At 35.8% G+C, this 17,032-nt stretch overlaps 1 protein-coding gene across 1 annotated transcript; it reads right to left on the reverse strand.

The window, feature by feature from the left end:
* Positions 1–1,096: 1,096 nt before the first annotated feature.
* Positions 1,097–13,514, reverse strand: alpi.2 (alkaline phosphatase, intestinal, tandem duplicate 2). The gene is made up of 11 exons (XM_053634718.1): positions 12,831–13,514; positions 12,088–12,204; positions 11,297–11,412; positions 10,090–10,264; positions 9,088–9,260; positions 8,754–8,879; positions 6,805–6,874; positions 6,448–6,582; positions 5,892–6,083; positions 5,155–5,268; positions 1,097–2,046 (listed from the first exon to the last, which is right to left on the reverse strand). The coding sequence occupies exons 1-11, from the start codon at positions 12,904–12,906 to the stop codon at positions 1,760–1,762; spliced, it is 1,581 nt and encodes a 526-aa protein (XP_053490693.1). The 5' UTR covers positions 12,907–13,514; the 3' UTR covers positions 1,097–1,759.
* Between the last annotated feature and the right edge of the window lie 3,518 nt (positions 13,515–17,032).

Genomic DNA, 17,032 nt, shown 5'->3' on the forward strand with positions numbered 1-17,032 from the left:
CGTCACACACCTTTAAGGGATGACGTCAATTTGTATGCCAAAACCCGGAAACGAGTTAGCATTTTAGCCCTTCTGGTTCCATCCTCCCGAAGTCGGTGGGTTTTTTGTATGGGATTTTGGTTAAAAGACTGAAATAAGGTCTGTGGTGAACACAAGCTCAAAATATTTTCACATTTTATTCTATGACATAAAATACACTAGTAATAACCCAGACGTGAGATTTTAAAGCTTTTTCGTGTATTGAAAAAGGCGGTTGATAACAAGTTTCTAAATGGGACTACAGGCGTTGTCGGGGACATTAAACGTCATCACGCCGAACAGGAAAAAAAACTTTGCAGATAAACTGGTTCAGGTATGCTGTACACAATCCCCCCCCCCCCCCCCAAAAAAAAAAAAAAAAAGTGGCTGAAGATTCATCCACAGAGTAAATCCGTATTATGGAAAATGTTTTTAAATCAAGTTTGGAATAGTTGTCGGAAGCTTGGTGATGGTGACGTTGAAGTCGAGCGACCATGGTGTAGTTCGTTTATAGCCTACAGTAAGGTTTTTTTTTAATTATTATTTTTTATGTTTATTTTTGGCGATTGTAGGCTTATAGGCTTCAAACTTCATAAAAGTTGTGTTCATAATTGTGAAAATTATCTTGGCGGACAAAACGTGTTAGTATTGTAAACTTTTGTTGATCATAGAGCTTATTTATTTATTTATTTATTTATTTATTTGCAATAATCCAAAAGCCTATGGGAAAATCCTATTGAGTTTTTGTTGTGGAAACCAGTGTGACGCTAACTTCCAGGTTCCGGTACAAAAATGACGTCGTCCCTGCGCCACTCTATAGCAAGCAGGAAAAAAGAAAGGAACTTTGTACGATGTTAGCATGTATTGACCTACAACTTTATAGGGAATGTCAACAATATAAATCTCTATAGATAATGAATAAACCATTTCTGGCTATATTCAGGGCAGATTATATTCAGTTTTTTTTTCTTATAACAAATAGCCTAGAATAAGTTTCTAAGTCATTTTGGTTGATGTTATTTTATTTTAATATTGAAATCTATTTAGCTTTTAATCTTTCTGTAGACATGCCATATACATTTCCTCACAGAGGAGTTTAGTGAGCCACCTGCATTAATGACAATATTTGAATCATTTTGTGCATAATGTTCACATTTATTGACAGTAAATTTAAGGCTGTTTTTAACCATCACTGTAATTTAACATAAGTCATTATTCTGATTTCTGTTGCTCTCTAAACTATTGTCTTTATTAATGTCTATGGTATATCTTTATATCTGCCTACACAAAATCCCAAATTAAATTTAAAATATTTTTGTTTCAGACTCCAGTGAATACCTTTGATTTTTAAAACTATTTTTTCCCTTATTGAATATAACCTCTGAAATCAGCTGCATCATGTGACAGTCCTAAACAGTGCATTTTGTACATCATAAATATTGCCATAGTAATTTCAAGTATGTTTGGTTCTTTTTTTAGTCATGACATTCCTACACATGACACAGATTCCTATAAAATGCAGTAAAATGTGTTAATAATAAAGATACAACTGATATCTCTAGTAGACTTAATCTATACAAGGTATGTTATTGATACGTTAATAGCATTGCGCTAATTACATATACATTTATTATATTACATTATTATATTTATATCATATGCTCAGAAAAAAGTCCAAAATATTTCTCCATGTTACATAATGTGTAGGGGAAATAAGTGTTCAGTGTCAAGCACAGCTCCTTCAGAAGAAATTAATGAGAGAAGTGAAGTGGCTGAGCAGCATGGTGGAGACACTGAGCCTGATGAAAATGGCATTATTTCGGTCTTGTTCAGGAGTCAGCTGAAGGTGACAGTCTTCGTAGGGCTCGATGCAAGCGGCGTAGGCCATAGCGTGAGCAATGTAGCTCTGCTCCTGAACACTGTGGAAAAGATGAGACATCGGGCCTTTTGCAAAAATGGCCACGTCTTCAGAACCATGCGTTTCAGATGAGAGAGGAGCAACAGACTGCTGGACATAATCGTTCCTGCCTGAAAAAAAGAGACGATGGAGAGAGCGTGTAAATATCTAGTTGTACAAAAACATTTAAGGGTGTTTATTCTGGTCCTACATTACATACAGTGGCAAGAAAAAGTATGTGAACCTTTTGGAATTTCATGGTTTTCTGAATAAATTTGTCATAAAATGTGATCTGATCTTCATCTAAGTCAAGGGTATTTACAAATATAATGTGTCTAAAATAATAACACAAAAAAATTCTGATCTTTCATGTCTTTATTGAGAACAACCAAAAAAACCTCATAGTGCTTGTGGAAAAAGTATGTGAACCCTTGAGTTAATGACCTCAAAAAAGTTAATTGGAGTCAGGTTTTAGCACACCTGGAGTCTCATTAAGAAAATGAGTTTGGAGGTGTGGACTACAGCTACTTTGACTGATAAAAACCCCTCAAACTTTTGGAGTTTGCGCTGCACAAGAAGCACATGCTTATGTGAGCCATGCCTCACCAAAAAGAGCTTTCAGAGGATCCACAATCAAGATTTGTTGATTTACATTAAGCTGGCAAGGGTTACAAAGTGATTTCAAAGACTTTAGAAATTCACCAGTCTACAGTTTGGCAAACATTTTACAAATGGAGACACTTTGGGAGTGTTGCTACTCTACCAAGAAGTGGGCGCCCAGTCAAAATGACACCAAGAGCACATTGAAGTCTCATCAGTGAGGTAAAGAAACAACCCAGAATGACAGCCAAAGATTTGAAGGCATCATTGGAACCGGCTAACATCTCTGTTCATGAGTCTACAATACGTAAAACATTGAACAAGCAGGGTATCTATGGCAGGACACCATGAAGGAAGCCACTGCTTACTAAAAAGACCATTGCTGCATGCAAAAGAGCACATTGACACTCCACAGCGGTATTGGCAAAATGTTTTGTGGACTGATGAAACTAAGATTGAACTATTTGGAAAAAACACACAGCACTACATCTGGCGTAGAAAGGGCACAGCATATCATCATGAAAACATCATCCCAACCGTAAAGTATGGTGGAGGAAACATCATGATTTGGGCCTGCTTAGCTGCATCAGGGCCTGGCCAGCTTGCAATCATTGAGAGGAAGATGAAATCCCAAGTATGTCAGACAATTCTTCAGGATAATGTGAGAATGTCTGTACATCAGCTGAAACTGTGTAGAACTTGGGTGATGCAACAGGACAACGACCCAAAACACCGGAGCAAGTCCACAACAGAATGGCTTCAGAAACACAAAATCCGCCTTTTGGAGTGGCCAAGTCAGAGCCCAGACCTCAACCCAATAGAGATGCTATGGAATGACTTGAAGAGAGCCATACAAATGAGACGTTGAAAGAATCTGACAGTGCTAAAGCAGTTCTGCCAGGAAGAATGGGCTAAAAATCCTTCTGAACGATGTGCAGGTCTGATCCACAGCTACAGGAAGTGCCTGGTTGAGGTGGGGGGGGGGGGGGGCAACCATTTATTAATTCTAAGGGTTCACTTATTTTTTCCACTGCCATTTTGAATGTTGAATGAGTGTGTTCAATAAAGACATGAGGGATCAGAATTTATTTTGTTAATATTTTAGACACATTATATTTGTCAATACCCTTGACTTGAGATGAAGATCAGATCACATTTTATGACAAATTTATTCAGAAAACCATGAAATTCCAAAAGGTTCACATACCTTTTCTTTCCACTGTATTAACCCTGATACAACCCCAATTCCAAAAAAGTAGGGACACTGTAAAATGTAAATAAAAACAATGCAATGATTTGCAAATCTCATAAACCCATATGTTATTCACAATAGAACATAGAACACATATGAAATGTTTAAACTGAGTAAATTTACAATTTAAGAAAAAAATAAGCTAATTTTGATGGCTGCAACATGTCTCAAAAAAGTTGGGACGGGGGCAAAAAAAGGCTGGAAAAATAAGTGTTACTAAAAAGAAACAGCTGGATGTTAATTGGCAACAGGTCAGTAACATGATTGGGTATAAAAAGAGTGTCCTAGAGAGGCAGAGTCTTTCAGAAGTAAAGATGGGCAGAGGTTCAGCAATCTGCTAATAATCTAATGTTCCTCAATGTAAAATTGCGAAGACTATGAATACCTCATCATCTACAGTACATAATATCATCAAAAGATTCTGAGAATCTGGAGAAATCTCTGTGCGCATGGGACAAGGGTGAAAATCAATATTGCATGATTCCGTAATGGAAATCACTGCATGGACTCAGAAACACCTCCAGAACTCATTGTTTGTGAACACAGTTCATCGTGCCATCCACAAATGCTGGTTAAAGCTCTATCATGCAAAGAAGAAGCCAAATGTGAAAATAATCCAGAAACGCTACCACCTTCTCTGGGTCAAAGCTCATTTAAAATGGACTGAGGCAAAGTTGAAAACTGTTCTGTGGTCAGACGAATCGAAATTTTAAATTCTTTTTGGAAACCATGGACGCCGCATCCTTTAAACTAAAGAGGACTAAAGAGGAGAGGGACCATCTGGCTTTTTATCAGCGCTCAGTTCAAAAGCCTGCATCTCTGATGGTATGGATGTGCATTAGTGTCTATGGACTGTGCAGCTTGCACATCTGGAAAGGCACCAGCAGTGCTGAAAGGTATATACAGGTTTTAGAGCAACACATGCTTCCATCCAGATTCTATCCCATCTTTACTTCTGAGAGACTCTGACACTCTAAGATACTTTTTTTAAATACACAATCATGTTACTGACCTGTTGACAATTAACCTAATTAGTTGCAAAATGTTCCTCCAGCTTTTTCTTTTTAGTAACGCTTACTTTTCCAGCCTTTTGTTTGGAAAAAACAGTTTGTCCCAACTTTTTTGAGATGTGTTGCAGCTATGAAATTGAAAATTACTTTATTTTGTCCTTAAAATGGTACACTTCCTCACTTTAAACATTTGATATGTTTTCTATTTTCTATTTTGAATAACATATGGGTTAATGAGGTTTTCAAATCATTGCATCCAGTTTTTATTTACATTTTACACAGTGTCCCAACTTTTTTGGAATTGTAGATAGATAGAAAAGAGAGCACAAAAGAGAGAGCTGACACTTATTTAGGTTATTAGAGGTTACTAATCTTACTTGTAATAGTGTAGTTAAGATCCGGCCGTGTTCGATTTGCAATATATCCTGGTCCGTTCCCATACAGAGTGGTGGTGAAGGGTTTCTTATCAGTGGCAATTTTAGTAGACAGTCCTGAAAGACACATGAACACATTATACATGTTTTAATTAATTGATTTAACAGACACTTCTACCCACTTCCAATGGCTTAGGATTGAGAATAAATGCAATGTGAGTGTAAATATGAGCAGTTGAAGGTTAAAAGTTGTAAAATAATAAATAAATTTAAAAAATAAAAATAATTTCATCACATTTTCAAAAGCTCCCACTTTGTCTATTGTGGTAGTGGTCTGTCCAGCTGTTAAGTTCCTATAAATAATAAATAGTAATAGCTAAAGTATATCCAGACTTTGCTGTAATTTATACATTTGCTTGAAATTATTTTAATAATGTAAAAAACTCAGGAGATAAAACCACTAAAAGAATAAAACTGAGAGACGAACTGCAGGTGGGAGGGAAGAGAGCTGGAATTGTACAAATGTGCATAAAATGGGATCATACTAATTTGCATTGACAGCAGATGATTTGTTAATGAATAGACTCCAACATTATGGACATTATGTCTGTTTCGTGATTGCCCATAGAAGACGATGTTTAAATGAGATTCTGGTCACGTGAAGGGGAAATACATGGACATCTGCTCACAAATATGCCCTGTGATGAGTGTTTATGATGTACAATAATTTGATACTTTACCCAGTACTGGATTCCCCCTGGGTGAGTTTCCGCCAAAAGAGAACACGTGTGAATGATCAGCGGTGACAACAGTCATGGTGTCCAGTTCACTGGTCAACTCGGCTGCTCGGGCAATAGCGCTGTCAAACTCCACCGCTTCATACAGCGCATGTTTAGCTTTACTATCATGGTGGCCATGATCTATTCTACCACTTACAGAGCAGAAACACACACACACACACACACACACACACACACACACACACACACTGATTACTACAGGAATATCATTAATTATTAACCTCTTATAATATTATTGTGATTGAGTCTCAAAGACACACCCAGTTTGTCCCACTCAAAACATGCCCATTTATCCCATGCAAAGACACTCCAAATCCGTTTCACTCAAAGACATGCTCATTTGTCCCACACAATCACATGCCCCATTTGTTCCATTAAAGACACACGGAATTTAAGACACGCCCATCTGTCCCAGTCAGGCACAATTAGATCATGAATATATTTTCCCCTGAGCTGTCCATGTGAACATCATCACACACACAGCATGGACACTTATCTTCCACAAAGAGGTAAAATCCATTAGGGTTCTTGCTGAGGATCTTGATTGCTTTTTCCGTCATCTCTGTGAGTGACGGATCTGTTTCTGGATCCCTTTCCAGCTCGTACCTGGTATCTTTTGGCTCAAAAAGACCTGAACACACAGGGAGAGAATCTCTGGCATGACAAAACATTCACTGATTCAAACACTGACACACTGAATGATGCCATGAATATGCTGTCTAATGGCTTACAACTTAGCTAGCTGCCAAATCTTGTTTATAAATAATGCAAATAAACATTGACAGTAGGCTAATTGGCAACAATGAGTTGTAGAAACTTTCTTGAGTTAAAAAAAAACAAAACTTTATATTACCCATTAAATAATCTGTGTTTCTGTCATCCACAGCATTGAACTGAGCTTTATTCCACACATAATGGGCATTCTGAAGGCAAAAAAATTAAAACAGTTAAAAGTATGTACAGAATGTATATACAGCGCCCTCCACTAATATTGGTACCCTTGGCAAATATGAGCAAACAAGGCTGTGAAAAATTGTCTTTATTGTTTAACCTTTTGATTTTTTGTTAAAAAAAAATCACAAAAATGGTATTGATGTTCAATCTCATGGATATCAAACAACTGCAACCACAACACAGGTTTATCAAAAAACATAATTGTTAAATATAGGTGTGCAACAATTATTGGCACCCAAATATGTTTGAAGTAATTTCGCATTGATATGTTTAATTTTTTTAGTACACCTGAGTGACTAGGAACAGGAAATTATTCAACCATGACATTCACAAAATGGGAAGTGGCTATAAGAAAATAGTACAAGCACTGAAAATGCCCATTTCAACCATCAGGGCAATAATTAAAAAGTTCCAGTAAACTGGAAATTTTATGAATCAACCTGGAATTGGACATGTGTCTATATTGTCTCAACACACTGTGAAGAGGATGGTTTGAGTGGCCAAAAAAATCTCCAACCATCACAGCTGGAGAATTGCAGAAATTAGTTGCATCTTGGGGTCAGAAAAGCTCCAAAACTCAATCTGAAGCCACCTACATCAACACAAGTTGTGTGGAGGGGTTTCAAGAAAAAAAACCTCTACTCTCATCCAAAAACTCAAACCCAAATGGGATTGAGTTCTGTGGTAAGATGAAACTAAAATAGAGCTTTTTGTTAATAAACACCAGAGGTGGTTTTGGTGCACACAGAGAGGTAGCCATATGGAAAAGTACCTCATGCCCACGGTTAAATATGGTGCTGGCTCTTTAATGTTTTGGGGCTGTTTTTCTGCCAGAAGACCTGGACATTTTGTTAGGATACATGGCATCATGGACTCTATCAAATATCAACAAATATTAAGTGAAAACCTGACTGCCTTTGCCAGAAAGCTTAAAATGGGCCGTGGTTGGATCTTCCAGCAGGACAATGGTCCAAAACATACATCAAAATCAACACAACAATAGTTTACTGACCACAAAATCAAGGTCCTGCCATGGCCATGCCATTCCCCTAACTTGAAACACATAGAAAACCTGTGGAGTGACCTGAAGAGGAGAGTCCACTAGCATGGACCTCGAAATTTGAAGGATCTGGAGAGATTCTCTATGGAGGAATGATCTCAGATCCCTTGCAATGTATTCTCCAACCTCATCAGTCATTATAGGAGAAGACTCAGAGCTGTTATCTTGCAAAGGGAGGTAGCACAAAGTATTGCCAATAATTGATGCACACCTATATTTAACAAATATACCATGTGATTCATGAAACAGCCTGATTCATCTGGATCTGATTCATGAAACTCTGGCTCATTTGTATCTGATTCATCTGCAGCTGATTCGTGAAACTGCCTCAGTCATCTGAATATAATTCAGATGACTCTGAGCCATCAAAATGTCTTATTCACCTCATCTGATTCATGAAATTGTCTGATTCATCTGAATTTGACAAATGAAATGATCTGAGTCATCTGTATGTGATTCATAAAGCTGTTTATTTCACCTGTGTCTGATTTACAAAACCATTTTATTCATGTGCATCGGATTAAAAAACTGAATTGACTGATCTGCCATCTGAATCTGATTGACAAAATTGTCATACAACATAAATTCGAGCATAAATTTGAATCAGCCTCAGCTGCATGGACACAAGCTCCACCCACTCACTCTTATTTACATGTCCTTACAGGTAACCTTACCTACAGGTTTTAGATCACAGTTTTGATGAATAAGAGCAACTGTGTCTAGTTTCATTAAAATGTAGAATTCATAATTTGAACAAGGACAGAAGAAGTTAAAATAAGGAGTTTTACCTTTTTGTTTTTGAGCCACTCATTGATCAGGTTGGTTTTGTCCTTTCTCCCGCCATTGGTTGAAGGATATTCAGGATCTGCAGTCTCTATAGGGAGCATATACTGTCTCCCTCCACCTAAAATCACCTAATGAACAAAGAAAAATATTTCTGTCATGTAAACATGTCTTAATCATGATCACAGTGTTTGGCTTCCTCACATATATTTAACTTTTTAAAACATTACTATGCAATAATGTAATTAACAAACAGTCTCAAACATTTCAAAGAATTTATAGATTTATACATGTAAAAGAATATTGAGTTAATAACATACATTGTATAAGTGGTCTTACGTTAATGTCAGTGTTGTAGACGAGTTGGTAGGCAATGTCTTTACAGCCTTCACTCACTGCAGTAGCAGGCATCTCAGCATCACTGTACCAATCTCTATCAGCAGTGTGGGCGTAATTTGCCCCTGGGGATGCGTGCTGAACTCGGGTGGTGGTCACAACACCCACAGATTTCCCTGGGGAAAAATAAAGGAAAAAAATAAGCTTCTGCTTGACAGTGAACATCTGGGAAATCACAAATGTCTCAGAAAAGTGGAATGAAAAATAATAAGTAGTCAAATGGAAAATAAAAGTAAGTGGATAAAATAACAAAAAAGTGCAGTAAAAAAAAAAAGTGATAGTAAAAACCTAGCAAGTAAAAAGCAAAATAAATGAATAAAATTTAAATAAAATGAACTAAGATGATGCTAAAATAATGAAGTCTGTTTTTAGATTTAAATCATTGAAAGAGCCTGGTGAATATTTCATAGTAATGTCTTCAGAGTTTTGGTGCATAAAACCAATAGACGCCTCATCAGTTTTTAAAGTTTTAAATGTCCATTACAGTGTGAAGAAGTGCAGCACTGGGTAATTGTGAAGCATGATGTGGAGAAATGTTTATTAGTTATTGAAAAAAAAAAAAGTAATAGTACAGTTTTATAATCGATTCTATAAAAAAGGTTAAAAAAAAGAAAGTGCAACAATGCTCAAGCTGGTGTAGAAGGATATATATATATATATATATATATATATATATATATATATATATATATATATATATATATATATATATTTTAAGTTAACTCAACAGCAGTTCAGAAAAAACCTTTCAACATTTGAGACAGCTGTTTTCCTTCATGTATCCTGCTGAAAATCACCACAAGATGGCAGCAAAAACTTTTGATTTTAGAGTTTAAAGTCCAGCTGTGAACAGAGGTACCACGGGGTAAATTTGGGGTTGGTTATTTTAATCTGGCAACCCCAAGTGTTTAACAGCTTATTATCAGCAAATACTATGTACAGTACCTGCTGCTCTGGCACGGTGGAGGACTGATTTGACCTCGTTGCCCCTGGTGGTGCTACACTGACCCCTCCGAGCCGTAGCACTGAGACCCATTGTTCCATAATTAGCTTTCACGCCACACAGATATGCTGTAGCTGTAGCAGCACTGTCCGGCATCTGCTGATTCACGTTATAGGTCTGCAGAGAACAGAATGCAAAATTAGATACCTGGCAGTCGAGTATGTGGGTTTACATAAACTGAATTAAAAAAATATAACAAAAAAATTTGAATTAGGTACACCTGAACTCAACTGATTGTGTTCTGTGTAAAAATGAAAGAACCTTAATGTTGAGCATGTGGGTTTAAACTGAATTAATGAACTAATCTGAATTCTTTTGAACTGAAATAATTAAAATCAATTAATTTGTTCAAATTAATTAATTTAAAGAAGAGTGAGTTCATAGACAAAATGTTACACAGAAACAGAACATTAACAGTATTGAAAATAATTAAAAAACTCTGAAACTGAAGCTGAAAAAATTTCAATTGAAAGTAAATTAACTGAATTACTGAACTGAACTGTACTGATGTACTCAACCGAATTGAACTGAACTGATTTACTGAACTGAGTTGAACTCATTTACTGAACTGATTTACGAAACAGAACTGAATTGATTTACTAAACTGAATTGATTTACTGAACTGATTTACTGAACAGAACTGAATTCATTTAATAAACTGAATTGATTTACTGAACTGATTTACTGAACTGATTTTCTGAACTGATTTACTGAACAGAACTGAATTGATTTACTGAACTGATTTATTGAACTGAACTGATGTACTGAACTGAACTGATTTACTGAACAGAACTGTGCTGATGTACTGAACTGAATTAAAATGAACTGTTTACTCAACCAATTTACTGAACTGAACTGAACTGAACTAAACTGACCTGTTTACTGAACTACTTTAATTACTGAACTGATTTGCTGTACTGAATTGAATTGAACTGATTTACTGAAGTGATTTACTGAACTGACTTACTGAACTGTACTGAACTGATTTACTGAACTGAACTGAACTGAATTACTGAACTGATTTACTGAACTGATTTATTAAAGTGTACTGAATGATTTACTGAAAAGAACTGAATTACTAAACTCAACTAAACTTATTTAATGAACTGAGCTGAATTAAACAGAATTAAATTGGTGTGAAGTGTAAACCTTGGATAAAGCCAGGTGAGGGAACATGTCCATGGTTAACAGAGTCTCCTCTCCATTTTTACCAGCGAGCTGCCCTTTCAGAATCCGAGCAGCTGTCACTGTCGAAACTCCCATACCTACACACACAAACACACACACACACACACACACACCTAAATCCTAAGCACCTTTAAACTGTGCAGCACATGCTTAAAGAAGGAGTAATATGATGAGTATTAAAGCAGTGTATTATTTGTAAATTGAAATGTTAACTATCACAGTGTGTTGTCATATCAATAAATCATCACTGCCATGAACAGAACCTAGAAATGTTAGAAAGAATACCACTACAACAAATAACACTAATAACACAACACTAATTAAAATTCTTAGAGAGGCTGTATAACACGCACACACATATCTAATCTAGTGTAGAACTGATAAGAGATGAGAACGAGAGAGAAAGAGAGAGAGAGCGAGAAAGAGTGTGTATGTGTGTGTGCGTGATGTGTCGATTTTGATGTCATCAAAGTTTCACAGAAACACTCCTTCTGATGTGCTTAGCACATGGATGATTAAATTAAAATTCATAAAGTCTTAATTAATGATAATTATCAATGATAAATTCACAGTTTATATTTATTTATTTATAGCACTGTTGTCTCTCAGTCTGTCTGTCTCTCTATTTGTCTGTCTTTTTTCTGTCTTTCTTACTTTCTTTCTAATCAATTACACAGTGTATTGAATATAGTTTTCTTTCATTTTTATTTATTAATTATATATAAAATTTTTTTTAGCATAATGTGTCTCACCGTCTCCAAGGAAGAGGATAAGATTTTTGGCTCGATGAACATTCGGTTTCAGAGATAAAGCCGAGATGAGAGCTTCCTTCCCCTTTATGTTCCAAAACCTTGGATCCTCTTCTTCCACTACACAACAAATAACACACACACACTGATGCACTGCAAATTGTTTTATTTGGAGTTATTACTCTTCTGATAAATAATATTCAATGAGAAAACAAAATCAAAAGCTTTGGAAAATATATATGTTTTATTTTTAGACAATGAGTTAAGATCACAAATAGATGTTCTTAAGCCATACAAATAGGGAGCAGATTGATTAATTCTTAATAGAGGTAATATTAAAATGTTTAATTGTAGCTTATAATAATATAATAACATTTTCAACATTATATTAATTTTAATCAATGGATCCAACATGAATGTATTCATAAATACATTTCAATTCCCTTTCATATTACAATTAAAATTTTACGGAGACCAAATTCTGTTAATTTTATCTATTAAATGACATGCAAGAAGATTAGCATGTCCTACATAAAAATAATTTGCCCTTACATCAATTTTTCCACAATTATTTTGTGCATTAATCATTGAGGAGTGTGACTTCGTGTGATTAAATTTACACACAATTAGCAGATGCTAATAAGAAATAGTAAGGAGAATGTCATGTATCACGTTTGTAATAGTTAACAAAGTCAAAATAAAGAATCATATAATATAATATTTAAGAAGTGAAAAAGAAAACTTACCTGGGTTGTCAGAAAAACAGGCATTAATCAAAAATAAAATTAATATTCCAGATGTAAGGGTGTGTTGGAGATCCATGGTGTGGATTAGAGGCTAAAGTAACACACAAACACACATACACGGGCTTTTCTGTTTATAACCTCAATGTAGACCAAAGGTCATCAATGATGCCCAACTTGAGGACACACTGAGTTTATCACTTATTAACCTTTATGTCCATGAACAACAGGAAAGACTTATATTTTTTCTTAACATGTAACTTTATGTGCTTGGCTCAGTTTCTCTAATGAACTTAAACAATCAGTTTTTAATTAATTATTTTTATTTTTTATTTTTTACAGAAATTATATTCAGATCATGTTGGGATTTGACACTCCCATTTCCTTCTTGAGTATTATGAGTTTTTTTTTTAGTTTTTATTTTAATCCACATATAGAGGAAGTGATTTCTCTTTTTTCTCCTTTTCAGTGATATATTCACGGAGGATTAAATTAGTGCCATTTAATCCCCTTTATTTTTATTCCAAAGACAAATGCTGTTATTTATGTTACTTAAACTGTATTAAACTCAATCTGGCACATCACTCCATCACCCCTATTTTTCTGGAGAAACTCTTTCAGAATAGGGGTTTCCCCAGCCTATATAAAACTGGAACTAAGTTTATCTAATGTGTTGAAAAAGGCTTTGGATAAAAAGATGAGGAGGCTTAGAAATAGATATTTTCTGTCATTTTATATTATAAAATAGATATATTTTCTGTCATTTTAACACAGTTCACTCTACCAACCAGAGTCAGGTGGAGAATCCTCCATTTTTGAAGATCAGATCAATCAAAAGAGCAGTAAGATTCTTTTCATATAGTCCTTTGACATTATGTGTAATATTAATACCCAGATATTTAAACCTAGATCTTTCCATGTGAAAGGGGAACACAGAGTCATGCATATGCCTGGCAAGTGTGTTAACAGGCATGCATTCACTTTTAGAGATATTCAACTAATAGCCAGAGAAAGTCCCAAAATTGTGCAAGATAATATCATTGATGCATGATAAAGGATCTGAAATGTAAAGAAGCAATTCATCAGCATATAATGAGAGCTTATGTTCAACACCCCACCTGTTTATGCAATGGAATGAAAGTGTTGATTTTAATATCGGAGATAGTGGTTCAATTGCAATTGTAAACAAAATGGGGCTTGATGGGCACCCCTGCCGAGTGCCCCTTGAGAAAGAAAAAAAAATTGACCACCATTTATTAGTAACCATTGAAGCAACTGGAGAGGTAAACAAAAGATGGAGCCACTCTATAAATCTGGGGCCGAATGCGAACTTATCCATAGCGAAAAAAAGATAGTCCCATTCCACTCGGTCTAATGCCTTTTTGGCATCTAATGATACTACAACTTTGGGGGTGTCCTGAGATGGGGGTGTAAAGAACATTTAAGAGGCAATGGACATTAGAGAATATGTGCCGGCCTTTTATAAAATCAGTCTGATTATCTGAGATGATATTGACTAAGGGAGACTCTAATCGGACACCTAGTAATTTTACTAAAAATCTGACATCTGCATTTAACAAAGAAATTGGTCGATATGAGCTACACCCAGCAAACAATTCGACGTCGAATAGTCGACGCAAAGTCGCAAAGATTATCGTTGAAATGACGTATAATCAAGTCGCTTTCAAGCCGTAAAACGGGGACACTTTTATATGCATTTTATCGTCGAAACCAAGCCTCTAAATGTAACGGCTCTAAGTGGATATTATACGTCGAAGCGAAGCGTGATTTCAACGAAACCATCGTAAATGGTAAATGGCGCACTTATATAGCGCTTTTATCCAAGGCGCTTTGCACTGTGTCTCATTCACCCATTCACACACACACGCCATCAGGAGCAACTTGAGATTCAGTGTCTTGCCCAAGGACATTTTGGCATGCGGAGTCATGCGGGCAGGGAATCGAACTGCCAATCCTACGATTAGTGGACAACCCACTCTACCAACTGAGCCACAGCCGCCTCTGACTTAATGTTAAACCAACATTTAAACATATTAAGCATATGATTATGTTCTGATAATATTCGGAATATATAATCTTGTATCGTGTACTGTCACCTATTATTGCTCACATTCAAGCGCAATATCGACCACTATCAAATCAACTTTCGTATTTATTAAACACAATTTCTACCACATATTAGCAACAAAGGGATTGCGTCTTCAGAATCTTTTATTCAGGTATAAACATACATACATAAATAAACATACATAAATAAATAAACAACATTTTTACACGTCATGGAAATGCCTAGAGTATAATCTACTTAACAGTCCATTCATATATAACACAAACATACCAGTTCAAGATATAGCCTATATGTACAATGAAATCCAACATGGTTTAGGGACGATATCTGCGCATGCGCATGCTTAGCTTCGTATGTTTGATTTCGTATGTGCAGTTTCGTATGCAAGAGATTTCGTATTCATATTTCGGATTTCGTAAATTGGAGAATATGCTATCAAAAAATGAAATAAAAATAAATCTTAGTGAACAATGAACAATAACATCAGTTTTTTTTCAAATAATTTCAAAGTAATATAGCGTTTCAAGAATGTTAACATTGTTGAAGCTTCTTTTCTACGTATATTCGACGTCCATGATTTTTTCGTCATGATCAAGCCTCTTTTCGACTACCTGTAGCTTTCATTTCAACGGCGGGGGTTCGCTTGACTTCGTCGAAAGCACGTTTGTGTTTGCTGGGCATTTTGTTGGATCTTTCTTGGGCTTCAATAGAAGTTTAATCAGTGCTTCAGTAAGGGACTTTGGTAGAGTTCCTTGAGATAAAGAATGTTAAAACATATTGAGTAGGAGTAGAGATAATTTAGCAGAAAACTTCTTATAGAATTTAATCGGAAAGCCATTGGGCCTTGCTGCTCTGCAATGCTGGTATGGCCTCAGATATTTCTTGCAGCTGAAGGGGATGATTTAAGTCTTTTTTGTGTTCCAATGAAATGGGGACATTTATTTTACCCAGAATTTAGACTGGTCATTAAATGTTTCTGATTTATACAGGCTAGAATAAAAGTTCAATTTTTTAAAATTAATTGTAAGGTGATCAGTACTTAATTCCCCAGCATCATCTACAATTTGGGAGATATGTTGTGCTGATGACCTGGATTTCAGTTGATGGGCTAAGAGTCGGCCAGCCTTATTGCCGTGTTCATAGAAAACACTTCATGACCGAAGAATAAGCTGCGTGACTTGATGAAATTAAATTGTATTGGGTCTGAAGATCAATCCTTTCTTTATAAAGTTCTGGTATAGGGGAAGCAGAGTACTGACTGTCAATTCTGGATATTGCCTCAATTAGCTGCTGCCCTTTCCTTTCCCTCTCTCTATTAATAAAAGCAGTATATGATATAATGTCCCACCTGAGCACTACTTTTAGCGTCTCCCAAAGGAGAGAGGGGGAGGCATGCTCCATTCAGTTAAATAAAAAAAATGTCAATTGAAGAAGATACAAGTTGGCAAAATGATTCATCTGACAGCAGCGATGAGTTTAATCTCCATACATAGCCTGTAAAATTAGACAGAAAGGAGAGATCTAGTAATAAGGAAGCATGATCAAATTCTATGATAGCAGAATATTCCACTCCCTTTACTGAAGAATGCAGATTTTTATCTATAAAAAATAGTCAATTCTCAAATAGCAATGGTGTACATGTGAAAAATACAGAAAAACCTTATTATGGGTGTTGAAGAAACACCAGGTGTCTACACAACCAGTCTGGCTCAAAAAGGCTGAGATTTCATTTGCCATTTTACAATGGACCTGTGGTTTTGGGTTGGAGCGGTCCAAATTAGGTGCCATTACACAGTTAAAATCACCACCTAAAATCAGGTCATGTGAATTAAAACTGGGTAAAGCTGCAATCAGCTTATTTACAGATTACTTACATCCCAATTGGGGCCATAAACATTCACCAACAGGACCTGGGTATGAAACAGTTTTCCAGACACCATGATATAATGACCCTGAGTATCAGCAATAAAATTAGAACATTCCATTTTTTGTTGTGTATTATTATACCTGCTCCTCTTGCCTTAGCAATAAATTTAGAATGGAAAATATGTCCCACCCATGGTTTCTGCCACCTAAGATGATCTGAATTGAGTAAATGTGTCTCTTTGAAGAAAAT

The sequence above is a fragment of the Ictalurus furcatus genome, chromosome 10 (genome assembly GCF_023375685.1).
Source record: "Ictalurus furcatus strain D&B chromosome 10, Billie_1.0, whole genome shotgun sequence".
In the NCBI taxonomy this organism is placed as follows: Eukaryota; Metazoa; Chordata; class Actinopteri; order Siluriformes; family Ictaluridae; genus Ictalurus; species Ictalurus furcatus.

Bases quoted from the DNA above. Each gene is read 5' to 3' on its own strand.
- alpi.2 (XM_053634718.1), bottom strand. From the start codon at position 12,906: ATGGATCTCCAACACACCCTTACATCTGGAATATTAATTTTATTTTTG. The intron at 6,583-6,804 runs GTAATATAAAGT...CTGTGTGTTCAG, and splicing joins AAACACAGATTATTTAATGG to GTCTTTTTGAGCCAAAAGAT. The intron at 6,084-6,447 runs ATAAGTGTCCAT...TCTGCTCTGTAA, and splicing joins ATTTTACCTCTTTGTGGAAG to GTGGTAGAATAGATCATGGC.